This window comes from Mus caroli, unplaced genomic scaffold (genome assembly GCF_978045245.1).
Source record: "Mus caroli unplaced genomic scaffold, Mus_caroli_1 scaffold_9, whole genome shotgun sequence".
NCBI lineage: Eukaryota > Metazoa > Chordata > Mammalia > Rodentia > Muridae > Mus > Mus caroli.
The window spans coordinates 60,157,359-60,184,609 of record NW_028227264.1 but is presented as its reverse complement, the minus strand read 5'-3'; the positions used below and the strand labels follow the sequence as shown (position 1 = coordinate 60,184,609).

General features: G+C 51.1%; 1 protein-coding gene across 1 annotated transcript; it reads left to right on the top strand.

Annotated features, from left to right (window-relative positions):
• The first annotated feature begins 9,136 nt into the window (after positions 1-9,136).
• LOC147002661 (collagen alpha-1(XIII) chain-like) lies at positions 9,137-27,078 on the top strand. The gene is made up of 2 exons (XM_085842573.1): positions 9,137-9,906; positions 26,989-27,078. Exons 1-2 carry the CDS (start codon positions 9,619-9,621, stop codon positions 27,076-27,078), a joined length of 378 nt encoding a protein of 125 aa, XP_085698699.1. The 5' UTR covers positions 9,137-9,618.
• Positions 27,079-27,251: the final 173 nt, after the last annotated feature.

Genomic DNA, 27,251 nt, shown 5'->3' with positions numbered 1-27,251 from the left:
TTCAAGACAAAGGGTTCTGGAAATGCAGGGTGGGTAAAAGACAAGAAATGCCCAACACTGGTAAGCACACATCTGCTGCAGCACACAAATTGGGCTCTTTGTGAGCTGTCTGTCTTCGGCCAGAAACATCTGTGTCTTGAACACCCGTTGCCTGTTCCTCCCACAGGCCTCCTGCTTGTCAGGGAGCATGCAGTTCTGGGTTGCTCTTTAGAGCCCATGTTTGGGGTGCCTGGATTCTAAACCCTTCCCAAAAGCTGACACACAGTTCTGAAGCTCTGGGCTCTTGAACTCCACGATGATTGTTCTGCCTCCAAAAAGCAGCAAACAGCCCAATGGATGCACTTGCTCATGGGTCCCAGCGTCTGCAGACCTGACTGTCCTCTCTCCTGGGTTTTCTGCCTTGTTAGAGCCTTGCACATGTTATCATTCCCCATGAAGCAAATAGTATCCTCCCCGCCCCTGCCAGCCAGGAGTCTGTTCTCAGGCCAGACTTGGAAGAGAGGTACAAGGTCTGAAAAGACAGAAGCCAGCACCCAGAGATCTGGAGCCATGTCTCAAACAAAATCTGAATCCGCATGTTTTTTATCTCCAATATTAACCTCAAATGTGTATGGTTTGTGTGTGTGTGTGTGTGTGCGCGCGCGCGCGAGCACATGTGTTTGCATGCATTTTGAGAGTGCTACTCCGTAGTTGATTAGTGATGTCTGCCAATGGTGTAGGAATAAGAGTGTCAGTGTTTGTGTTAAAACTACAGCCATCCCACCTGAGGAAAGACTGAAGAAAGAAGACTCTAATGGTTGAGGCCCCTGGTATCAGGAGCCATGTGATGTACCCTGGTAGGAAGGGACCATGGAGTTCTTCTCCCAGACTCCTCATGGGGAGCCTGCCGCACTCCAAGGCCCAGCTCAGGACCTCCTCTTCTAGAAACCTTTCTGCACTTTCACCCTCACCTCCTCATCCCCACTGTTGTTGTGAAGGCTATTAGTTCTTAATATGATCCTGCCAACTACCCCAGGAATGGAGGCTGAGTCCTATTGATTTCTTTCATCAGCTTTAATGCAATGACTGGGTGATTATCCCTAATCTATTCTCTATGCTAGACTAGCTAGTTCCCATGGAGCTCCTTGGTTACTTCCTGGTTTAGTCTATCCTCGCTTTCCTTGGCTGCAGGCTCCTTCCTGATCCATCCCATCTAATGGAGAGCTCCTGCTCTCCCCACTTCTCCCATTCTCTTTCTCTAGTGGTCCCTACATGCAAGCCCCAGCCCAGTAACTGAAGCCCCGCCCACTTCTATTCTCCCCAGTAATTGGCCGGTAGCCACTTTTATTTAATCAATAGCTTTAAACTGGGGAGCAAGGTTTACACAACAGGGGCCAGTGTCAGTGAGAATTTACTTGCCTGGGGGCAACCAGATTTTAGGGGTCAGAATTTAGCATTTGTATACACAGCAGCACCGGACCAACTTTCCAACATTTTGTTCTTGCTTATGTATGTACACCACCACAGGATATGCACAGAGGTCAGCACAGAGCAAGCAGAGACCTAAAGCAGACTTCATATTCAAAGTTCATATGCACAGAGGTCCTTTCTGGGAATGCATATGAGTATACTCCCAACATACATACACCCACATGCAAGCACACAGGCATGCACCCACACACGCACACATGAGCATGCACACACAGACACACATGTACATAAAAAAAGAGAGAAAGTTTGTGGCGTACCTGTGAGGCTCATTCTGCACATTCTGCTTGTATATACATGCAGAAATGCACATGATCTCCTGTGTCCCTATTCTGGTTACTTTTCTATTGCTGTGAAATGACACCATGACCAAGGAAACTAATAAAAGAAAGCATTAGCCGGGCGTGGTGGTGCACGCCTTTAATCCCAGCACTCGGGAGGCAGAAGCAGGCGGATTTCTGAGTTCGAGGCCAGCCTGGTCTACAAAGTGAGTTCCAGGACAGCCAGGGCTATACAGAGAAACCCTGTCTCGAAAAACCAAAAAAAAAAAAAGGAAAGCATTTAAATTGGAGTTCGTGTTTCCATGGGTATGTAGTTGAAGCCATGGCAGGAACCATGGCAGCAGGCAGGCATGACACTGGAGTAGTAGCCGAGAGCTCCATCTTATCGTGGGCATGAGGCAGAGAGATAGAGAGAGACTAGAAAAATGACACAGGCTTTTGAAACCTCAAAGCCCTAGTGACCCACTTCCTCTGACAAGGCCACACCTCCTAATCCTTCCCAAACAGTTATACCAAGCATTCACATATTTGAGCCAATGGGGCCATTCTCATTCAAACCACCACAGCCCCAGACACCACAGCTGACAAGAACATGTAACAAGAGCCTAAATAAGTGACAGCTGGAGGTCACCCACACATGCACCCACATTCCCTGAAGGCATAAATGCCTGACTGCCCCAAGCGTTTTCACTGATGTAACCTCCACACAGGACTCTGCTCTTAACTTTCAGGGTTCAGTACAGCTTCATTCAGTAAGGTTGTTGGACCCCTTTCTCGTGTACCTGAGCTCCTGGTCCTCAATGCAAGCGTGTTCTGCAGGGACACAGTCGATTACCCACATGGCTGTGTGGGAAAGAAGTGGGGGTTCTGAGAAGATGTTTCCAGATGCCTGGTTCTCAGTCTCTTCTCTTTGGCGTGCTAGTTTCAGCCTCAAAGAGATGCCCAGCTTCCCCCAAAGTTCCAGGCACTTCCTCAATCCGATGGCCTTTGCAAGGCAGGCCTCTCTGCCTGGCCTGCTCTCCCCTATGCCTCTTGGGGGGGGGGGGGCTATTCTGATTACTTCTCAGCTCTTGCTCTACAAGTCTTTTTTTTTTTTTTGGTTTTTCGAGACAGGGTTTCTCTGTATAGCCCTGGCTGTCCTGGAACTCACTTTGTAGACCAGGCTGGCCTTGAACTCAGAAATCCGCCTGCCTCTGCCTCCCGAGTGCTGGGATTAAAGGTGTGCGCCACCACGCCCGGCTGCTCTACAAGTCTTATAGGGACCCCTCTTTTTCAGTCCCTCCCGAGACCACTGTGTCCTGCATTGCCATATCCAATGGTGTCACCCAGACATTAATCCATCTTGTCTATGGCTGTGTTTCCAACCCTATCACAGAGCCCTGCCCCAGAAAGGGCTCCATGCATATTTGGTGATGAGTGGGGGCTCCTAGCCACTCCACTGTCCTTCCCCTTCCGTCCTCAACCCAGTGTGTCCCCTAAGAGGACAGAGGCATCAGGAGAGAGCTGGGACTCAAATCCACCCACCCATGTACCTCTTGATTTCTTGTTCAAGCCTTTCTAGGACCCACCTGCCTGACTTGGTAACTCACAACTTCTGAGAGGCCAGACATGAATAGAGTTAGGAAAGTTACAATCGTGTGATGGTTTGAATATGCTTGGCCCAGGGAGTGGCACTACTAGGAGGTGTGGCCTTGTTGGAGCAGGAATGTCACTGAGAGTGTGGGCTTTAAGACCCTCATCCTAGTTTCCTGGAAGCCAGTCTTCTCCTGTTTGTCTTCAGAACAAGATGTAGAATTCTCAGCTTCTCCTACACCATGCCTGCCTGGGCACTGCCATGCTCTTGCATTGACGATAATGGACTGAACCTCTGCACCTGTAAATTAGCCCCAATTAAATGTCCTTATAAGAATCATGGAGCCTGTTCACAGCAGTAAAACCCTAACTAAGACAGATAGGATTTAAGCCACAGACAGTGGTTCCCACATGCCAGGCAAAGGTTTATCATCTCATCTGGTAACTGGACGCCACAAAGCCAACGGGGTCCAGGCCCTTTCTCCCTTGTTGCTCACCCCACACAGGACTCAGAAGCAGGACCACAAAGCTAGGCTTCCCTGCTGGGGACCATGAGGTCTGGAAAGAAACATGGACCAGGAGGTTGGAGCAAGTCCTCAGTCTGGACCTGCTTAGCTTACCTTAGCCTGACATAGGTACTACAGGGGAGACCGTTGGGCCTGGACCAAATCGGGTGATGTCTGCCTCAGACCAGGGCCACATGGGCCAAGATCATTGTGAGAGAGATCAAACATCCAGCAGGAGCTGCAGGGTACCAGTGAGAGCGCCAGCGGAGGAAAGAAAAACAGAAAGAACTGAGGTGCAGAAGAGGCTCAGTGAAGGAGAGGAAAGGAATCTCTCGGAGACCCAGGAAGGCAGCTGGGTAAGGACAGGGGCATGTGAGCTGGGGGTTCTGTGGGACAGGAACCAGTCCAGGAGGACATAGGAACTAACCCCCACCCCTACCACAGTGAGGGGTGGGCAGAGCAGTGGCCCCACCCTCTAGGCCCCCTCCAATTCCTGGACGAGTGGGGCCTTCCAGGAGCATGATGGGAAGGTGAGCCTTTCTGGTCTGCCACTAACATCCAAGAGTTTCCTAGGCAGAGGTGGGTAGACATATCTGTGTGATCCAACTCAAGTGGGCTTGAACAGACCTGACCCGCAGTCGGGAGAGTTCAGGCCTGGGTAAGCCTCCAGTTTAGCAGAAGCCAAGGACTCAAAGAGTATCACAAGCCTGCAGTTCTCAACCCTGGCCTCCTCCTACCTAGCAATGGTGCCACAATGCCCTGAAATCCTGAGGGCTGTCGGTTCAGGTTCTTCCCAAAGAAACTCTGCCCCACCCATCCTACCTGCCTCTTTCTTGTGAACCTGAATTGGCCAATCTTTAACTCCATCCCTATAGCCAAGGAAGAAGGTTACTTCCTGTATTCGTTACTTTTCTTGGCTGCAGACAAACTCCCTGACAACAGCTACTTAAGGAAGGAAAAGTTTTGATTTGGATCCAGAGTTTTGTCCATCACGTCAGGGAAAGCATGCTATAAAGAACATGTGGCGTTCAATCACACTATGTTCAGTCAAGAAGCCAAATCAGAGGGGAGCTGGGGCTCTTCTTAGTATCCCAAGACCCCAGGCCTTGAGCTGGTGCTATCTACATTTAGGGTGGGACTTCCCTCCTCAATGTAATCTAAAAACTTCCTCATAGACATACCCACAGGTTTATCTCCTAGGTGATCCTAGATTCTATTGTAAGTCCTATAGGGCCTGGCATGGGGTTCACCCTACCAGAGTTGTAAGGACTGAGAGGAAGTGGTCATGGCTGCTGGAAGAACTGGGAACGGATTGGAGCTGAATGAATGACAGGTTCTGATCCCCTGTGGCCTCCACATGTGACCCGGATGAGGGCTGTGCTCAAAACAGCCCAGAAGATGCACTATGGTAATTCCCAGGGGGCCTGACTGCCACCTTTAACAAGGGGTACCTGGAGAACCAAGCAGCAGTAACAGAGCTGGTGTGGTGACAGCCACTTACAGGGGTCAGGGTTGTGGTGGAGGTATCAGGAAGAAGAGAGGTGCTGTCAAGAACACAGGAGAAGAAAAATGGCATTCATTCATAAGACTGGCCATTCCCCCTACACACATCCAACCCTGGGCAAGGTGTGGGCCAGGTGCAAAAGACATACCCCAAAGTTGCAGAGAGCTAGGCAAATGTGCAATGCAGAAAACTACAGAACATTCCTGAAGAACAACCCAGACTGAATGGATAGAGGCATGGCTTTACTGGACTCTCTCCACTCCAGAATCCAGGTTTTCCTACATCTGTAGCTGTGCTTTGTGACACAACCTGGGGAGATGCAACACACATTTATTCACCCCAGATAGAGAACCCACGACAACTCAAGTGTGGATACCACCAAAGTGCAGCTCGGGTGAACCAATGAGCTTTAATGGAGTTACTTACAGGAGACGAGGTAAAGGGTGACTTACAGGAGCAACAACAACTCAGACAGCTGCATCACCAAAGCTCTCCCCAGTATTGATGACAGCTCATAAAGCTGAGAATCTGGAGCATACTGCACAGCCTGTAGGCAACTCAACAGGCTGGAGAGCATCCTTTCCAAGTGACTCTGGTCTAAGCATCTTCCAGGCAGTCCATTCTTTGCAGCTTTGCTCTTCTTTCTTTCTTTCTTTCTTTCTTTCTTTCTTTCTTTCTTTCTTTCTTTCTTTCTTTTTTTTTTTTTTTTTGGTTTTTTTTTTTTTTTTTTTTGGTTTTTCGAGACAGGGTTTCTCTCTGTAGCCCTGGCTGTCCTGGAACTCACTCTGTAGACCAGGCTGGCCTTGAACTCAGAAATCCGCCTTCCTCTGCCTCCGAAGTGCTGGGATTAAAGGTGTGCACCACCACCGCCCGGAAGCTTTGCTTTTTTTTTTTTTTTTTTTTTTTTTTTTTTTTGGTTTTTTCGAGACAGGGTTTCTCTGTAATAGCCCTGGCTGTCCTGGAACTCACTTTGAAGACCAGGCTGGCCTAGAACTCAGAAATCCGCTTGCCTCTGCCTCCCGCTCTTCTTAAAGAGTCTTCTTTGCAGCCCAGCTTCCTGCTCTCTCAGCTTTTATTGCTTACTCTGGCAGGGAGGGGCTTAGTGAAATTGGTCAGTTTCAGGGACTTCCTGAAGCTCATTTGAGTTGTTTACCTTCCTGATTAAGGAGCTTACCTGTAGGGCGAAATGTTTCAGAAATGTTTCAATCTGGGAGGAAACTGTTACCCAAGCTGTGACTGCAGATCAAAGTCAGTTCTTTGGTTAGGATTGGAGGCCCCGTACTTTGCTACAAAGCAGAAATTCCTAGTGACCCTTTTCCAGACCATCACATCCCTGCTGTATTGCCTGGACAGCCCTGAAGGTCCTTCCTTCTTCAGTGTCTTCTCGTTCATGGCTCTCATGTATCAGCTGTATGTGCACACGGCTTAGCTGCTTCTCACCTCTGAGTCCTTAGATGCTAGGACTCAAACCAAGCCTAATTTTGTTCCAACATTGATCCAAGGGGAAATGATGCCTAACATAGAAAAATAGAACAAAAACCAAGCCCCCCTCCCAAGAACCTCCAGAGGAAGATATTGAGACAATGCAGAAGAAACGGTAAGGGGGTCTCTCAGCTCAGTCAAAGCTCACTTGTTGCAAAACTCCCTCCAGCTATGGAGAGGTGCACACTGTCTGTCATCATTTTGTCCTCCTGGGTCCAATTTTTTCCCATTCTGTAGATGGAGGAGGCAGCAGGGGTGTGTGTGTCAGCCTGCACCTGCAGCCATGAGCTCCTATGAGATGCTACTTACTTACCGAGGGCCTACTGTTTGTGTTACATTCACCTCTTCTTTAAATCCTTCTGAAAAATCTAGATCCTTTATTATAAGCCCATTTTATTTAGTTAGTTTTTCTTTGAAATGAGATCTCATATAGCCCACGCTGCCCTCAAACTCACGAATGACCTTGAATTTACCATCCCTGCCTCTGCCTCCCAAGTGCTTGGATTACAGACTCCTACCACTACACTTGGTTTATTTTAAACCCACCATCAGAAAAGGGCTTTTTTCATTCATTTTTCTGACTGCATGGGGTCGCTTAGAGCCTTGGGTTTGGACTTTTTTTTCCATTGCTGGGCTCAACTTAGGCTACCACACCAAGGCTACCTGAGCCTTGAAACCCCAATCTCAAAAATACTGCAGGCCCGAAATGTTTTCATATTTGCTGCATCAGTTCAAACCGCCTTTCAGACTGATCCGGGCAGGCCATGAAGAAGCCTCAACTTGCTCATTTTCCTGTAGTGAACACTGCTGCTGAGAAACTCTCCAGCGCCCCCTACTGGTTCTGAATGTCTCTGAGTTCTCAGGCATTCGTACTGGGAGGAGATATCCCTTGACCAGGCTAGAGACCCAGAGGCCTGTTTGTTAATGAGACACATCAAGGAAATGTTGACATTGGGACTTCCTGGGCACCAGCCTTGTCCGCTGCATTGCTTTCTAACCCCGCAGTAGTTCTCCGTGGTATCCGACTACCTAGCAGTCAGTCTTACATTAAGTCTATATAAGTATTGTATTACAAGCTCCCATTCCGTTAGATGTGCACTCCACACTAATGTTTGCATTGCATATAATGCTCCTTCTCACTGGTCAACATGCAAAATGTAAAGTTTGCCTTGTTACTAGGAAAGGACGCTCACTCCCACACCTCTGTCACCCCCCACTTCCTGTTCACAGTTCAAGAGTCAGCCTACCCTCCCCTGCCCGATGCTTCAGCCCCACCACCTCATTTTCAGGAGTGTCTAGAGGCACAAGGAAATGAGAAATCTACTGACAAACGTCACTCAAAGTGGGGAGCGGGGGTAGAAAAGAGAGGAAAATACCAAATGCAGAACGCCCAAAGACCACTAGCTCTTCTCGTGGAAGCCACCACAGGGTTAGCTTTGAGGGGGAATAAGGGGAGATGGAGTGTGTATGTATGAGAACTGCCCGCCTTTGATGGCTTGCAATCCTAGGTTGGCTAGTCTGCTATGGGTCTCAGATCAACATAAATAAGAGTCCCGCCCACCTCCCCGCCCCCGCCCCCGCCCCCGCCTGCGCCTGTTAGACATCCTAGGATAAACCCGGGCGGTGGGCGTGACTCCTGATAAATTTCTGTTCTGTAGGTCTTTAGGTTTAGTTCTGAAAGAGAAAAGGGGGAGGGGGTTAATACCGCTGCCCCGAGGCGCTGGGTTTTCCACTCTGAGCGAATCTGTGGTTGGTGGCACCACCAGAGACACCTGCAAAGAGAAGGGCCCAGGGTAGAAATGGTGAGGGAGAGATTGTCTGCTGTCACTGCAAATCTCCCAACTCAGGAACGTACAGGACCAAGCAGGCGTCCAGACAGTGATTCAACAGGTTGCCCGCAGGGTCCCCCACACCCACCACCACCCACCACCCAGGCCCTAGGAAAGAGGAGTGCTGTGGTGCGGTGCATTGGGTGGCAGGAGGGTCCCCGATGTTCTGGGAAAGCGGGGTGCTGTGATGCCAGGTCCCTATGTCTTTGAGGTCTTGAGTGTGAATCTTTGGACGGGAAAAGGAGAGCAGCCTCCGCTCCACCCCATACCCCCTCCCAGCCTATAAATAACCCCAAGTGTCACTTCAAAGGGCACCAGGAGCCCGGGACGGGGGCTACCGAGGTCGGCGGGGCCCCGCACACCACGCCCCCCCACCCCAGGCGACTTTGCATAAATAAACAAACCCCAGCCGCGGCCCCGCAGGAGGCGGAGGAGGAGCGGGAGGAGGGCGAGGGAGGGGCGCAGGAGATTAGTTTGGGAAGTAGCGCCCGGCGCTCATCCGATCCGCGCGGCCGCGCCGGCTGTGTCAAGTTACAGAGGCGCCAGAATCGGCCCCAGCGCGGCTCACTGCAGCCACGACCCACCTCTGCCCATGGGGCCCTGCATGCGCGCCCCTTCGCCCGGGGACTGACACCCGTTCTCCCCGGAGACACAAAACACCCAGAAGGACCCCGAGCGTCTCACCAGCCCGAGGACTCTGCAGAAGAGCGAAGGGAAAGAGTGGGGAGCGGGGCCAGATCCCCGAACTTGGAACATTCTTCGAAATAACTTTTTTCTTACTTTGGCATACTCCGATCTGCTGGCTGCTCCCGACTCCCGACTGCTCATTTTCGGTCCTCTTTCGCGAGCAAAGGAAAGGGACGTCCTCTAGCCACGTTAGCCCCCTTTCCCCTTGCCTCTCAGTTTGGATCGCGCCTCTTGGATCTCGTTTTTATTTATTCTATTTATTTATTTATTGGCTCTCAAGACGCGAGGGCATGGTGGCGGAGCGCACCCGCAAAGCGGCAGCCTCTGGCAGCCGCGGCCCTGGGGAGCTGGGCGCTCCGGGGCCCGGGACAGTGGCGCTGGCTGAGCAGTGCGCTAGGCTGCCGAGCCCCGGGTGCTGCGGACTGCTGGCTCTAGCGCTGTGCTCGCTGGCGCTCAGCCTGCTCGCCCACTTTCGGACCGCGGAGCTGCAGGCCCGGGTGCTGCGCTTGGAAGCAGAGCGCGGGGAGCAGCAGATGGAGAAAGCTATTTTGGGACGAGTCAACCAACTGCTGGACGAGGTTTGTGCCCTTTGTTGCTGCCTTTTATCCCCACCCCGAGGCGCCCCCTCGCGCAGTCCCGGGACTCCGCGGGCCAGTGCGGGCCGGCGCTCTTTTGCACGCTCGCCCAGGTTGCCTGTCCTAGAACTGTGGGCAGGGATCGCCGCTGAGGTGCCAGGGATTCAGAGCACCATGCGCGGGACCTCCCAGCTCCGGGAGACCCCGGGGTCTTGGGCTGGGGGCGCCCTAAGCGCGCGGCGGTCAGGTGGAGAAAAGCAGAGCGCGCAAAAGGTGCGCAGAGGCCGCCGGGGCTGGTTGCGGGGAAATAGTCTGGGGGCACGCTTGCAGGGGGGCTCTGGTGGCCCTGTCCGTTCCACGAGGGTGTGGGTGCTGCCTGGTTTTATGGTCACATTTGGAAGCAGGGCAAGAGAGTGAGCCATTTAAGGACCTAAAGGGACAATTTCTAAAGTGGATTGCTCTTTGCTGGTCCTTGTTTGCTGTTTCTGGCCCCTAGGGCCCAAGTGTGAGTTTCCTGGCCCAGTCCTCCTCAGGGTCCCGTTAACCTATGACTCTTCTGGCTGTGGCCTCTAGAATGGTCCTAACTCCATCCATGCAACTGCGGAAAGGATGCAGCTCTCTCTCAAATGTCTCCTTTCCCAGGTAGTTCAAAAGTTACTAATGCATGTCTTTGCTCGGGGAATCCTGAGAGTGCTTGTGGCAATGCCATCCTCCCTGGGGAGGCGGGAAATGCAGACTCCAGTGGGGCGGAGTGTGGGTGTGGGCGATAAGGAGGGAAAGCGGAACCCAATATGGAGTGGGGCTGGCGGCCTAAGAGAATCTGAAGAGCACAATGGGAGGTGTTCGTGAGTTAGTAACTGAAAGGGTGCTGCTGAAAAGCCAGCAAGTAACTCTGTCCTTTTCTACCCATCTTGGGATTTATTGGGATGCTGTGCAACTGGGACACATACTGTAACCTCTCTGAGCTTACAGAATGATGGCGAGCATTAGTCAGATCTAATTGGGTTGGTTAGGTCTCTCCCGCAGTTAGGTTTCTCTTGGGTGCTTCTTTTATAGTAATTCCCTAGATGGCCCCATGGGGGAAGTCACAGGCTACAGCATAGAGGGTGGCCCACGCTTGCTGTTACAGCCCATTGCCATGACTGGTCAGAACTAAGAAGACTCAGTCAGGCCACCCACAGTTCCTTAGGCTTGGGGGCAGTCTCTGGGCTCTGGGCTTGGCGAGTGGGGGAGGGGCACTGTGTGGACTGAAGAGGGTGGCAAACGCCTCCTCTTGTGCATCCCTGTGCCAGACCTCCAGGCCTCCCGTTTGTCTCTCCTGTCGAGTCCCCTGCTTCAAGCAGAAGCTCCTGTTTACCCTGATGACTCTTTGACCCTCGCCTCTCGAACTGAGAAGCACCCCAAAGATGATAAGAAGTGACCCCATTTTACAGAGGGGGAAAAAACCAAGTTCTTGAGCCGGGCAGTAGATTGTTCAGGGCCATATGGTGACATCCAGTGTTAGAGCTAAGCCTCCTTACTCTGCACCCATCGCTGAGAGCTAGCTGCAGTGGGGTGGGGGACAACCGCTCCGGGGGAACACTTCAGTCTTCCTGAACTTGAGTGGGACAGAGAAAGAAAACGAGTAGACACGGTGTCTGGAGGGAATCGTTACAATAATAGAGGAAAACCGGCCAGGAAATCAATGTCTTACATACAACATAAGGTGGGTCCCTGAGGAAGTGATTTTTTAGGGCAAGACCAGGTGTGAATAGGAGTTTGCCTGGCACCAACATCAGGCTTTGTGCTAAGACAACCCCACCACCACCCAGGGAACGGGCTCTGGAGGATGGAGCTAGAGGTGGGGGCAGGGCTGCTTTGGGGGGCTGTGAATGGCGACCTAAACCATGGGCACTGGGGAGAAGCTGGATCCGGTCTGCAACCCAGGTCACAAAGGGACTGCCAGGTGGAGAAGTGGGGAAATGGGAAGCTACCAAAGGATTTAATGAAAGATGTGTATGTCCCTCAAATGGGAGTTAAGGCTGACAGGAGGCTGTTTGGGGACCATGGCTGGGGGTGATGTTGGGGACGGAGCTAACTGGACTTGCTAGCTGCAGGGGTAATAACACCTAGAGGTCGTAGTCTGGGGATGTTGGAGGGAGCTGTCCTGACACAGAACCTGGCAAATACGGGGTCTCCGGTCTGGGGGCTGCTAAAGGGGCCCTCAAAGGTCACCTGGTCTCATACAGTGATCACTAGCATATGTGGCTTATTCTATTGGAATCCAATGAAAATCAAACTGGAGTCCGTCACACACTCTACTCTCACAGAAAGCGCTTGGCAGACAGGGGAGCTGGTGACTGGCCGGGCAGCGGAGTTTCTCATTGCTGTGACGAAAATAGTCTGCCCGGAACAACACAAGGGAGAAGGGCTAAGGTTGGCTCACGGTTCAGAGGGTCCCCTCCAGCTCCCAGCAGATCCCCAGCCAAGGCGTTGCTCTGTCTGGCTCTTCTGTGCTAACTTAACCCTCTTTCAGACTCACCCAGGGCGTGTGCCCAGACCCTCTGGACTTTACTTGATTCAATCAGGTTGATAAGATTAGACACAATAGGCAGCTGTGGGGGCCTGTGGAAGTGTCTCCAAAGAAACTAGAGGGGGAACCTACCCTTTATCTCTCCTTCCCCAGGATTATTCTCCCACGTATAAGCACAGAACAAGAGAGGAAGGGGTGAGCCCTGACGAGAGGGCTCAGTGGGTAGAAGGGCTTGCTAAATCAGCCTGAGTTTAATCTCTGAAACCCACAGACTTACTTATTTATATCCTAGCATAGGAGTGCATGTGCATACATACTCAAGTAAGAGCACCTGCCGATTGCACACACAGTGATGATAAATAATTTTAACTAAAAAAGTAATAATAATGATGATAATAATAATAAAAGTGGACGAGGCTAGACCAGGATAAGAAAGGGAGGGCCATGTAGTTTTGTTTCAAAACAGATTTGTGAAAGGGTTAGGAAGGGGGTCCCTGGAGAGGGCATGGGGACTAAGATTAAATCCCCTTCTGCTGGGACCTGGAGAGGACCTCACAACCCCCTGCGGTTAGGTTTCATGGATGCTAAATCCAGGTTCCAAGTCCACCCTGGGACTGCTATGAGACCCTCAGGGCGTCGCAGACAGCACCGATGCTGGAAGGAATGGCCCCACCAGCAGGAGGTGATGATGCCCCAGAGAGCAATTCCTGGAGCAGTTGGGCCTGAGCCACTCAAAGGAGGAGAGAGGGAATTCAGGACACTGTGTGGTGGTCTGATGATCCCCGTCAATCCAGGGAGACATGAAGTGTGCAGAGGACAGAGACTGGGTTTGTAGGGCTGGCAGGGCAGGCCAAACAAAAGGACCCAGTAGGAAAGGACATTTGGGAAGAAGTGAGCAAGGTCAGATCCAAGGGGGGCTCCCAGCCACTGGTGGATGGGTCACCACTGGGAGAAGACCTGGGGATTGGTAGGCTGGGTTTGATTTCCCGCCAGCGCCTTTCTGTAGTGTAGGGACCCTTAATGAGCACTCCAGCTGCCTGACAGTTGATTTCCTTGCTGTGAAGAAAGAAACTGGAATGTCCCAAATGGAGAAAATCAGATGACACCCGGGCTAGACTGGGCAGAAGATGGGGGGGGGGGGTGGGAGGGTAAAGAGGGGTTGGGGGAAGGGAGGCAGGATTGAGATTAAAAACCAGCCAAATTCATTTTTGGAGGCCCAGAACTAGGGATGGGGCAGTGTCTTGAGGCCCCTGGCCTGTGGACTCTGAGGGAGGCCACCCCAGTTACAATGCCGTTCCCAGTACCCTTATTGTATTGTCCCGTGGAGTGGCTCATAGGGTACAGCAAGGCCACATATATGACCAGGATGGCACCTCCCGACCTCCCTACTCTGCAGTGGCTGGCACTATGCTACCCCACTTTATAGATAAGGAGACCAGCGTCACTGAGCCTCCCTCCTGCTCCTCATGACTAATTCCTTCCACGTTAGGGAATCCCTGGGAAAGGAAGTAGAAGAAACTTCCAGACCAAGATGTTGATGGAATGCTGGCAGACGCTCCCCCTCAAAAAAAAAAAAAGACCTGTGGTTGCGAATGTCTCTCGTCTATAGGGTGTGTGTCCAGGGACCTCTTACTGGCCTATTGAGAGGAGAGATCAAAGCAGTGGTAAAAAGATTAAAACACTAGGCTGTGGACCGAGAGGTGGGCTCTGATCGAGCAGGCTGTGTCACAGGGTGGGTTGCCTGTGCAGCAGTGCCCTGGGTACCTGACAGCCTTAGGGACAGGCCTTAGGGATTCCTCGAACAAAGTCCAGCATGCCATTGAGTTCATCCCAGATCATGCCTCCTTTGGTGCGGGGAGTGATGCCTGGGGCCCCTGCTCTGCAATGGGAAGACAGGTCCAGAAGATTCTCCTCCACTGGCATCAAAGGATCAGGACAGGATCCTGTTGGAGAGACGTAGGAGGTTTGTCTCTTCTGTGGTACCCTTTCTGTTCTCTAGTTAACTATTAGCTCACTGGTGGGCCATTGATGGTCAGTACATGTTACATGTGTGCCTAGTCCCGGTTCCGGGGTTCTCAGCAGACATGGCCCATGATCACTTTCCCATCAAGCTTTGCAGGGCCTTGAGTCTTACAGCAATGCTCCAGGAAGCTTCGGAGAGCTAGCAAGAGTTGATGCCTTAGAGCTGTCATTGTCTCTGTTCAGCTTCTCAGGTAGCTCCACTGGGTAGCGAGCCCTTGCAGGAGGTGGCAGGAAATAACAGTCCCAGAACAAAGTCCTGTTGGTCACTCTCAGAAAGATGTCTCCCCACACACACACACCCTTACTCCACATCCTTCTAGATTCGTCTTGGTGTCCTCTAGAAAGATCTCTGAAGCCATGAGAACTTTCTCCCCTCTCTGACTTGCCCGGGAGCACTTCCTGGAAAGGCCTAAAATGACATTTAGCACAGAGAAAGAAAAAGCCAAGCTGGGCAGTGGTGGCGCACGCCTTTAATCCCAGCACTTGGGAGGCAGAGGCAGGCAGGTTTCTGAGTTTGAGGCCAGCCTGGTCTACAGAGTGAGTTCCAGGACAGCCAGGGCTACACAGAGAAACCCTGTCTCAAAAAACCAAAAAAGAAAGAAAGAAAGAAAGAAAGAAAGAAAGAAAGAAAGAAAGAAAGAAAGAAAGGAAAGAAGAGAGAAGGGAGAGAAGAGAAGAGAAGAGAAGAGAAGAGAAGAGAAGAGAAGAGAAGAGAAGAGAAGAGAAGAGAAGAGAAGCAGACATAGCACATGGCAGTGGCTTCCCTGCCCAATGGTGGCAGACATTACTAATCACTCAATGATTAGCTCTCCTGAGCCTGGTCAGACATCTCAGTCTCCTCCATCCAGGACACCAGCCTATTCTCCCAGCCCTTTGGAGCCAGTACACAAGGAAAACTCTACGAGCCATCTGTGACTTAGCCCCAGCCATGTGGGCCGGGGGTCCTCCTCTGCATAACCATTAAATGTCCTGTCTCTTCATTTGTCCAGACAACCTAGTAAGAGGGCCAAAAGCTCATTAGTTTCCAGGCTTGTTATTGATCATGGTCTGGGCCTTTGGAAGCGGTAGGCAGATTTTTACCTATCAACTGATTTAAGATCGATCACATGTGTGTGTACATGTGTATGAAGGTTTATAGATGTATGGAGACAAGAGGGCAGCCTGAGATGTTGTTCCTCAAGAGTGTGTGTGTGTGTGTGTGTGTGTGTGTGTGTGTGTGTATTGGTGTGTCACAGGATCTCTCACTGGCTTGGAACTTGCCTAGTAATCTGGATTTACTGGCCAGTGATCCCCAGGAATCTTCCTGCCTCTGCCTCCGCCTCCGCCTCCGCCTCCACCTCCACCTCCACCTCCACCTCCGCCTCCACTGGGATTACAAGCATACACCCCACACCCAGTCCCTGTTTCTGATCTCAGGTCCTCACGCTTAGGACAACACTTGAGCAACTAAGCTCTCTCTCCCCACTCTGAATCCGCATCTTGCTAGAGGCTAGGGAAGTGTTCTAGCCAACTGAGGCTCATGTACTTCCAGCCCCAGCTGTGGCTTAGCATTTGCTCCCAGTGTCCCTGGGGGAGGGGCTTCATAGCAATCAGCTGAGGGTACAGTATTTGGGCAGCATGCCTGGCTCTGGCTGGAGGCCGGGGATGGCTCCTCCTGATCAGTTCTGCCTGCAAGGAGCAACTGGACATCTTCCCCTTTGGCCCCCAACTCCCCAAGGTCGAGAGTTCCATCTACTCCTTCCCAGGCTGCTTAGCAACATTTTACAGGGGTGGGGGAGGGATGCAGAATAATATCACCGGCAAGCCCACAGCATTGGGTGTCACGCAGCCCTCAGCCGCGTTGGGTGAAACTTGGGATCCTGATTAGAAAAATACAGATGGCAGAGACCTGCAAGGAGATGACGGTTGATCAGATGAAATCATCCAGGCGTGCTGACTGTAACCACTGACACTCCCTACCCCCCATCAAGGGTGACTAAATAGACAACACAGCCAATCTCGGCATTTATAGCTACGTTTATTGGGGATTTACTGTGAACTTGGCACTCGCTGTTCAGAGCTTCGGCATCTTCTGATCCCTTGGAGCTGGGCAGCAACCCTATGTGTGCTTTCTGTGTCCACCATCCATCCCTTTTCCAGAGAAGATCGAAATTGAAGCCCACAGAGGTCAAGTGACTTGTCCAGGGTCATGTGGCTAGTGAATAGTAGTGGCTAGGTCAGCACAGCCACTAGCATGTGCTACCCTGCACGAAGAAGACTAGGGAGGTGCTCAGCCGGCTGTGGCCCCTACAGAGGAGAGGTTGGACTGAACTGGCTTGGCTCCTGGCTTGTGTTACTGGCCATCGTAGGAATGGCTCCATGGGCACTATTTCTTCATTCTAGCCTTGGTAAGGAAGACCCTTAGGAGAGTCTTCATCCTGACCTGAGATCTGATCTCAGCCATGCTGGGCTCTGCCAGGGTGGGTTCTTACTGTTCACACCAGGAACTGCTTCACCACAAGTCTGGGCTTACCCGATGGATGGCCAGAGCCACATTCCCCATTCATATTTCTACCATCTGTGTGTGTGTGTCTGTCTGTCTGTCTGTCTCTGTCTCTCTATGTACCCTGAGCACTGGTCTTTCCTCAGCCAGTGAGGAAAATAAACAGGCTCCCTCAGGGGAAACTGAGGCCCAGGGCTGGGGAGGGCTAGGCTAGGAACACTCAAGAGGAGGCCGCTGGCAGCTGGGTTCCCCTGGCCCTGCAGCTGGGCACAAAAGGGGTGGGACTGCCTGGGAGAGGCAGGCCCAGCCTCCCCGGGGGAACACTGGACTCCTGTCTCTCTTCTGGAGGCTATTATGAGGTTCTGGGAAACCCCATGTGACTGGAGTCCACTCCAGATGGGTCTTTTTAGCCCCTTCCTTTCCTGACCTAACCCCACCCTCAGTGACCTCTGAGGAAGGCAGCCTGGTCTTTCTGTCTTCTCCTCCCTGTCTTCTCCTTCCTCCCTATCTCTCCTCTCTCAGACTCGACCCGCCTGTCAACATCTCCAGGCTGCCTCGTTTTTACCTGGTATATAAGCTGTCACAGCAAGGCCGGGATGCCCCAGCCTCTGTCCTGGGCCTCTGACACCCCTGAGAGTCCAATCATGGTTATGAGCTGCACTCTGGGTGTTCTCCCAGTATGGCTGCAGAGAGTCAGGTTCTGATTGGGTGGCTTGTAGAGACAAGGATGCTGAAGAGAATGGAGTGTGCAGGCACTCACTGGGACCTCTCTTCCTTTGCTCTCTGGACCAGTGATAAGATTCCTTAGCCTTGAAGGAATGGTTATTTGGGAGGCCCAAGAGTTTGTTGCCTCCAGGCCACCCCATCCCAAGTTTCACATTGAAAAAGAAAGACGCCTTGGGCTATATTAGGAATCCTCACAGCAGTCTTGGTTCTTACACTTACATTCCCCCTATAGGGAGTTCACTACCTTATATTATTAGGACTTATGATTATTCCAGGGTTGGTCAAATCTCACTAGGAATGTGTTCTTCATCTTCTCAGAGTTCCAGACGCATCTACCACCTGCCACCATCAACTCCAAGCATGGGTGACAAACATCTAAAGTTAGAGGGAGAGGGGCCTTGCTCCCTTACACAGGGTGCTCATCTGTGATCACTCGGCCTCCAGCCTCCCTCAGACCTTACAGTCACATCATGTCATGACTGATACAGTTTAGTCCCATTGCCCTCAGCCCAGACATGGCTCATAGATGCTTGGGTTCAAGTCCAACTAGGTTGCGTGAGCTCGAGGAAGTTGGTAGAGCTCTCTGTGCCTTGAGATGCACCTCTCTAGAACGGGGGTGATAATCATATCATCCGCCAAGGCTCTTCCCTGGAGCTGGGGAGATGGCTCAGCCTGTGGGGTGCTTGCTGAGAAAGCGTGGGTGCTCAGCAGGCATGGTTTTGTCTGTTGTTTTGTTTTATTTCTTTTAAAGTCAGACATGATGGCCTGTGTCTGTAACACTAGCCCTGGATGACAGGAAATAGGCAGATCCCTAGAGCCTCTGGCTATCTGGCCTAGCCAAGTGAGTGAGCCCCAGGTCCAATGAGAGACCTCCCATAAAAAATATGTTAGAAAACAATTGCGGACCCCACTCGTGATATCCTGTGGTCTTCTATACTCATGCTCCTACACATACATACATACACACACACACATATACAAATACACATACACACATATTTATTTACACATACACACAAATACACATGTATAAATATACTACACACATACATACTCATGTACAAACATGCATTCATATATACGCATACATGCACAAACATGCATACATATATACATACATACACACATACTCGTATGCATATATATACATACACACCCATATGTACAAACATACATGCATACACATATGTTGTGTGTAATTTTATGCTATAGCTTTTGCTCTAGGACCAGCCATGCTACCAGCCTCCACCTGACTACCCTTGAATCCTTGGACAAAACACTCACACAGTCTGTTCCTTTACAACTTGACTTCTTGGCACAATTGCTGGGCACTGATATCTGCTGCCTGGAAAAGCATGCCCTTGCCAAGTCATTATCTCTGTCTCTCCACCTGCCCTAAACTTCAGTGGCTGGTCCCATCTGGCCCCTGTCAAACACCCCTGGCCACCCACCTGTAGTACTGACCACAGGGCCCAGCTGCCCCCGCCACGCCCCAAGACCTCGAATGGTTGCTGTGTTCTTCTCCCTCCAAAGCATGGGAGAAACTCCCTCTCCTTCCTTGCATCTGCCTTTTCCTCCTGGGACCTGGAAGTCCCACATTTACCTTCTGCCCAGCAATTGCTCCTGGGCTTTCTTTACTGACAAATCAAGAACCAATTGGGGAATAGGACCTTAGCATCAGAACCGCCATATATCTATACATCTATATCTATACCTATACTTATATCTATCTATCTATCTATCTATCTATCTATCTATCTATATAGATGTAGATATATACCATATTTACAAACATATAATAACATATACACACACTCATATGTACAAACATGCATGCATACATATATATATATATATATATATAACATACACACACAATCATTCACACAGAGTGAATGTGTCTTGAGACACTCCTGGTATTTGGAGATATTTTTAAATCCCTCATCACAGACATGGCATGAAGGATGTGGGCTCCAAGTCAGGCTTCCTGGGTTCTAGTCCGGCCCTCTTACTTAACCCTCTATGCCTCAGTTTCCTGCTTGTTTTCACATGGGTTGTGAGGTCTGCCAAACGAATGACAAGAAGTTTGTGTGGTTTCTGAGAAGCATGACTACGGTGCTGGCTTCCAGTCATTCCCAGCCCCCTCACCTGGTTGTCTGCCTCAGCTCAGCTGTCACCTCCCTGTGACGAGCCAGGGCAGTCTGTGACCACTCACTCTTCTCAGCTACAGTCATGCTAACAAGGGCTTGTGGACTGCCTTGTGTCCCTCTGTATTGACTCCCCAGGCCCAGCCTCTGGCTCCACTTGATTCCGGATTAGTCTGCAAAGCACATAGATGCATCCCAGTCCTATCCCGGGTGGAGGGGGGGGGTGGTCGTGAAAGCAGTCTCAGCATCCCTATCCACGATTCTTGTCCCTGGACCTGTTATATCAGTGGCCTGGCTTCATCTCTCTGGGTCTCTGAGGTGCTATACACCCATGTCAAGACACTCCACAGACAACTTACAGCCAGTTGAGAGACCTACATAGCTCCTTGACTCCCCAGAGGCAGCAGGCAGACCTTGGGTTAGCTGGACAGAAGAACTTCCCAACATGAAGTCTGGAATGCTCACACACAGATACAGGCAGCTCCCTTCCCTGAGCTTAGGAAGAGGCTGCCACAGCCACCCAGAGACCCTTGTGCCCAACCTCCCAGCCCTGAAGTCTGTGATCTATGATCAGGCGCCAAGCTCTTACACAAACTGGAGAGAGGAAGACAATTCCTTGAGCTCCTTGTGGCCCCCAGTCCTGGAGTGGCCTGGGTGAGTCTGTTTGGGGTTGAGTGGGTGTGGGTGGGTGTGTGGGTGTCTGAGTTTCCTCTGCTTTCATTTCGCCCAGCCAGCAGATCTGCTGAGGCCCCAGGGCTTGCAGTCGCTCATGGGCCTGCTCCTTTCTAGGCTCTCTTCAGTGCCCCCTCCCCCACCATCTTTTGTGCCTTTCCCTCCCAAGCCTGCTTCTGTTCTCCCCCACCCTGTGCTGTTCCGGGTTTGGACTACACAGCTGGCTTTAGGCTGCTGGTTTGAGCCTCTGCTCTCCACTGTGGGTAATGAGCAGGTCCTGCCCAGGCCCAGCCCAAAGCCACAGGGAGCAGGAAGACCAGAGGGATGTCTACTCTACCTAACTGGGTAGTGTCCACGGCCATCTTCTCTTCTGACACCCAGAGTTATGGGGAGGGTCACAGGCAGGGCATCATCACCATCTTATTTTCCCAGGAGGGTTCGTTTTAAAAGAAATTCAGCCAGGTGGTGGTGGTGAATGCCTTTAATCCCAGCACTTAGGTGGCAGAGGCAGGTGGATCTCTATTAGTTTGAGGCTAGCCTGGTCTAGAGTAAGTTCCAGGGCAGCTAAGGCTACACAGAGAAGCCCTGTTTCCAAAAATATAAATAAATAAATAAATAAATAAATAAATAAATAAATAAATAAGTATGACCTGGAACTTGCTTTGTAGACCAGGTTAGCCTTGAAATCACAGAGACCACTTGGTTCCTTGTCCTGTGTACTGGGATTAAAGACATGTGTCACTAAGCCTGGCCTGAAATACTTTTCTTTCTTTTTGTTTTGTTTTGTTTTGTTTTGAGACAGGGTTTCTCTGTGTAGCCCTGGGTGTCCTGGAACTCACTCTGTAGACCAGGCTGGCCTTGAACTCAGAAATCCGCCTGCCTCTGCCTCCCAAGTGCTGGGGTTAAAGGTGTGCGCCACCACTGCCTGGCGTTCTAAAACATTCTTGAGGCAGGGTTTCATGTAGCTCAGGTTATCTTCACACTTGGTATGCAGCTGTGAATGATCTTGAACTCCCAATCATACTGCCTTCTGAATGTTTGGGTTAGAGGTGTGGACCACTGTACCCAATTTATTGTCTACTGGAGATTTAACCCAGGGTTCTGAACACGCCTACTATGTGTACATGTTCCATGTAACAGTGTACACATTAGAGCTTTGCTAACGAAGCTATACCCCACCTGCTTTCTTTTGTTGTTTTGGCGGCATCTTGTGGGGGGACAGTCTCATCTTGTAGCCCAGGCTAGCCTCCAAGTTGCAGTGATCCTCCTGCCTCTACCTTTTGTGTGCTGGGATTATAGACATACCCCTACTCTACCTAGCTTTATAATTTTTCTTTCCAGTGCAGAGGATTTAAGCCACAACCTCATGTATACCCCAGGCAAACACAGTGCAACCCAGGAAGGTGTCATTCTCGCTTACTGGCAATTATCCCTGATACTTGCTGTTTTGCTGCACTCTCTACCTCCGAACCTGGGCGGTTGACAGCAGGCGACATCTTATTTTGCAGCCTCTGCCTGAGGGCAGACCCTGGCTGGAGTGACACTGGGCCTCTGGCCTCACTCCCCTCTGCTGCCATCTGGATTCATGTGTGACAGATGCCTGCCTGGGTTGGGCAGGCGCCTGGTCCCTTTAAGAGTCCTGAGCTAGGGCACAGGGAGTGACTGGCCCCTAAGCCCAATCTGGGGCTCTGGGGAAGCGAGTGGCTGCCTGGCATCTTCCCTTTGATACTGACACCGGCGTTTTAATAGCTGTGACCCATCAGGCCGGTGGTGTTTCAGCGCTGGCCACACAGGGCATTCCAGGAGGCCCTGGCTGCTAGCCAAGACAGCAGAAGGGCCCCCCTCTGTGTAGAGTGCCAGAGTCCACCCCCCAACCAGGACTGTAGAGTGCTCCACCCACCTCTAGCCTTAGTCTGGAGTCTCTCACTACTCCAACTCTGATACCTAAGAGGCCAGAGCTAGGGGGTTAAGCAACCAATGCTGGCCACTCGGAGGGTGTGCCTTGGTTACCTGGGTCACTCATTCCCATCTGAGAGGGGTTGGCCGGCATACAGCACCTGACTGAGTGAGTCACAGCCCACCGCAACAGGGCCTTACTGTGACAGGGCCTTACTGTGACGTCTGATTTGTAAATAGCTGGGGGTTACTGAATGTCAGGCGCTGTTGTATGCTCTGGGCGCTCGATGATGAGGGACACAACATATGGCTGATCTTCCTGTGGAATTTATCTTCTGTTGGCAAAGGGGAGGCAATAAAGGAGAGAGAGGAAAATGTAAAGGAGAAAATGAAGTAGGGAAGGGGACAGGAAGCAAGGAGGGTCTCATTAGGAGCAGGCCAGGTGGAGAGCTAGAAAAAGAACATTCTAGAAAGAGAGCAATTGCTAGTGCAAAGACCCTGGGGTAGGGGAAAGTCTGGAGAGATGGTGACTCCAGCAATGGTTGAGAATGGGGCTGCTGGGTCCAGGATATAGGGTGCACTCAGGCAGTAGGATAACAAGGTCACTGTGCCCCAGTTGTGTCTGGAGCCAGTGTTGGCGCCGGGGTTGGGGAAGGGCTCTGATGCTCGGTGTCTACAAGGCCAAGGATGGAGGTGATTGCTGGCTGAGTGAGGCAGAGGGAGAATGGGAGAAACTGAGCTGGCTCTTGATGGGACAGAGACTTGTATTCTTGGGATAGGCAGCAGGCTGGGAGCTTGGTCTTAGGACCCTCTTCCAAGATGGCACAGAGTAACTTGTCAGAAAAATAGCTGGTCATATGCTCCCGAGAAAGGTCCCAGGCTAGAAATGAGGATATAGTGCTCTCTTTGATCATTATGGTTGTTTAAATAAGAATAGACCTCTTAGGCTCACATATTTGAACACTTAGTCACCAGGGAGTGGAACTGTTTGAAAGAATTAGAAGGATAAGGGGGTGTGGCCTTGTTGGAGGAAGCGTGTCACTGGGGGTGGGCTTTGACGGTTCAAAAGCCCATGCCAGACCCAGGTGCTTGATTCTCTCTCACTCTTTCTCCTTCTCTCCACCATTCTTTCCCTCTCTCTTCCTCTCCCTCCTCCCTTCACTCTCTCCCCCCCACCCCCCCACCCCCCGCTTTCAGATCAGGATGTAACTCTCAACTACTTCTCCAGCACCAAGTCTGCTTGCCCCCATGCTTCCTGCCAGGATGATAATGGATTAAGCTTCTGAAACTCTAAGCAAGCCCCCGATGAAATTATTTTATTAGAGTTGCTTTGGCCATAGTGTCTCTTCACAGCAGTAGAACACTGGCTAAGGCACTCGTAGACAATATTGAAGACCTTAGACTACGCAAGGTCTTGGAGAGCCAGTGGATAGAAGACAGAGGGCAGGCCCTGGGCCATGGCCCTATGGCCTGCGGCATTTAGGTAGTGAGCAGACAAGACTGGCAAAGGAGAAAGAGAGGGAATGGCCAGAGTAGAAGAATAGGAATTGTAGAAAGCATGGCTTCCTGGGAGACAAGTGCAGAAAGCGCACAGAGAAGTGTGTAAATACTGTCCCGGGTTAGGAGGACAAGGACTGACCACCAGAGGACTGATCAGCCACTGGAAGGAAATCCTCTGCCAGGTGGGGAGAGATGAAAGGTAGCCAGCTGAACTGGCTGGTTTTGTGCGTTCACTTGACACAAACGAGAGTCATCAGAGAGGGAGGAGCCTCAGGTGAGGAAATGCCTCCATGGGATCAAGCTGTAAGGCATTTTCTCAATTAGGGATCAATAGGGGAGGGCCCAGCCCATTATGGGCAGCACCATCCCCGGGCTGGTAATCCTGGGTTCTATAAGAAAGCAGACTGAGCAAGCCAGGAAACAAGCCAGTAAGCAGCACCCCTCCATGGTCTCTGCATCAGCTCTTGCTTCTGGGTCTCTGCTTCCATTCCTGCTCATGGGTTCCACCTTGAGTTTCTGCCCCGACTTCCTTCCCTTCATGATAACCTATAAAGTAAAGTAAACGCTTTCTTCTTCAAGTTGCGGTCAGTCAAGATGTTGGCCACAATACAAAGCAAACCAGAACAGACATTGTTACCAGACATTGTTACCAGGACATTGTTACCAGGTTTGTGGGGGTATGCTGTTTGGGGAGGGCTGTGGAAGGAGTTTAAAACTTGGAGCTGGAAAATCTGTTGAATACTTGAGCTCAAGGAGCTGTTCTGGGGGGTATTGTTGCGGGGAGGAGTCTGCTCTGTGGGGGGGTTGTTGGGAGAGCTTTCTGTGGGGAGAGGGGCATGGAAGCAGATGATGAGGGCAGTGTGGACAGTGGAGGCCAGCTTGCAAAGAGGGAAATTTGTGAGTTCTTCAAAGCCCCTGTCAGTGCATTTCATGGGCTATTTTGAAAGGAGCATCTCTGGTATCTGGTCAGCTGTGAAAACAAGAGGCCCAGTACCACTTTATTTTGCCAAGACAGTAGAAGCTCTTAAGCCAGAGCTGAGAAAGTAGCAGTAATTAAGAAGAGCCAGCATTGTCTTTGGGGACTCTCCAGAGGGGGCCAAGGCTGCACTTCATGCTGGCAGCCAAACTTGGTAAATGCATGAGAGTCACCCATGTATTGCTGGTCTTGGCAACATGGGAACTTCTGGATTCACAGAGCCAAGTATTGCAGCTAAGCCTTGCTACTTCAGAGGCCAGCAGAGGTCTCTGGTGAAGGCTCAGCCTCAGTTGTAGCAGAGCGCCTAGGATTGAAGGGGGTCATGGGGGGACCCAGGCCCTTGGTCAAGGTGCAGCCTGTGGAGATGCCAGGGCCATGGGCTGACCACCAAGGACAGAAGCAGCTGTAGAGTGGAGCTGGTGTAAGCCTATGAAATACACTGTGTGTTCTGTGAATGGCAAACCTGGAGAAATGGAGTGTCCAGAGGGGCCTCAATCATTCCCTGTGTTACCCAGGCCAACCTCCTAGCCTCCTAGGTAGTTTGAATAGGAATGGTCCCATAGATTCATGTGTATGAAGGCCTGGGCCATTATTGAGTTGCACTTTAGGAGATGTGGCCTTGTTGTAGGGAGTATGTCATTGTGTAGGCAGACTTTGAGGTCCTCTGTGTGTGTGTGTGTGTGTGTGTGTGTGTGTGTACATGCTCAAGCTACACTCAGTGTGCCACACAGTCTCCTTCTGCTGCTTCCAGACCAAGATGTAGAACTCCCAGCTCTGTCTCTCTAGCCCCCTGTCGGCCTGAATGCCACCATGTTTCCCACTATGATGATAATGATCTAAAACCTCTATGTTGTAAAAATTATTTAATTCCAACCCAGGGTTTCTATCCCACCTTAGCTAAGTTCCCAGATGAAAGACACACACACAACCTTTCTATTTACAATAAACCGTAAACAACACAAAAGTTGGGTAGATCCTACTCTCTATGTTGTTAGCATCTACTCTCCCATTGATAACCCCGAGTTATTTACTGTTTTATCTGGGCTGCTCTTAACTCCAGTTGGGCAGCCCTCAGGGCCACGTCCTCTTGACTCCTAACCCATGGCAGCTTCTCCTTCCTCCTCCTGCCTTCTTCTCTCCTCATGGTTCCTCTCCAACCCCAAGTCTGGGAAACTTCAACCCCACCCATGTCTCTGATGCCCAGCTATTGGCTGTTGGCATCTTTATTTACCAATAAGAATGAACTTGGAGGCAAGGTCACAGGGGCTACTTGCAGACTCTAGGTCTTGGGGGCACCCCCCTCCCCCGCCCCCGGACTTAGCATTACAACAGCTAGCAAAAGACTAAACCTCAACAAACTCTAAGCCAGCCCCAATTAAATATTTGCCTTTCTAAGAGCTGTCTTCAGTGTGGTGTCTTTTCACAGCAATGGAAACCTTAAGACAAAAGGCTCGTTTAAGAGTTCCATGTAAAACACACAGCACACTCCCCTCTACAGAGAGGGCACACAGATAGTGGCCTCCAGAAACAGTCTACCATGTGCGGCCATTTTGCATAAACATGTTTGACTGTTACCATGCACACACAACTTCTTGGGTCCCACCTCTTGGGGCCCTTCCAGATTGGCTCTATGATTCCAAAGTGTAACACAAGAGATTTGATGAAGGGGGTTGTCTAGGGATGCTCAGCGCCCGCAGCCCACCATCACCCACCCATGTCCTCCTGCCTAGGCTACCCTTGTAGGGGTGAGTAGAAGAGAAGGCTTCGTCTCTGTCCAGATACCCAGCTAGAGAAGAAAAACAATAGCCAAGAGCTAAGAAAACGTGTGCCATCCAGTCACCACGGCTGACTAGTTTAGAGGACCCTGGACAGAGCCTGCTGTAGATATCAGACACCGCAGTGAGCGTGAGAAGCCTTATCCTGTATCTTGTCTTCTACAAGGCGTGCTTGAGAGCCATTCGAAGGCTATCAGGACTGTTCATATGGGCAGGGGAGAGGCATGAACTGCCATGCTTTCTCCCCCTGACTCCTAGCCCCCTTGTATCCCTTAGTTGACCCTTCCCCCACATACATTTCCCTTCATCCCCATGCTGGCTTTCTGAGGCTGCAGCTTCATGAGCGCCTGATGGTTTTTCTTTGTCTTTCCGTGCAGAAATGGAAGTTCTACTCACGCAGGCGCCGGGAAGCCCCGAAGATGTCTCCAGGATGTAACTGCCCACCAGGTAAGGAGCCCTGCAAATGAGTGAGGTCAGATTGGCAATCTTGGTCAGGCATCACCTCTCAGAAGGCCTCCTTATACTCCTGTCTAACACGGCTACCTCCTCTCATTTGGTTACGCTCCAGCTTCCTGTGGATGCAGCTGCTTGCCTCCCATCCTTCCCTCCATCCCACCTTTCTTCCATTCCTCTCCCCCTC

Coding starts and splice junctions, on each gene's coding strand:
- LOC147002661 (XM_085842573.1), top strand. CDS start 9,619: ATGGTGGCGGAGCGCACCCGCAAAGCGGCAGCCTCTGGCAGCCGCGGC. Junction 9,907..26,988: donor TCAACCAACTGCTGGACGAG/GTTTGTGCCCTT, acceptor CTTTCCGTGCAG/AAATGGAAGTTCTACTCACG.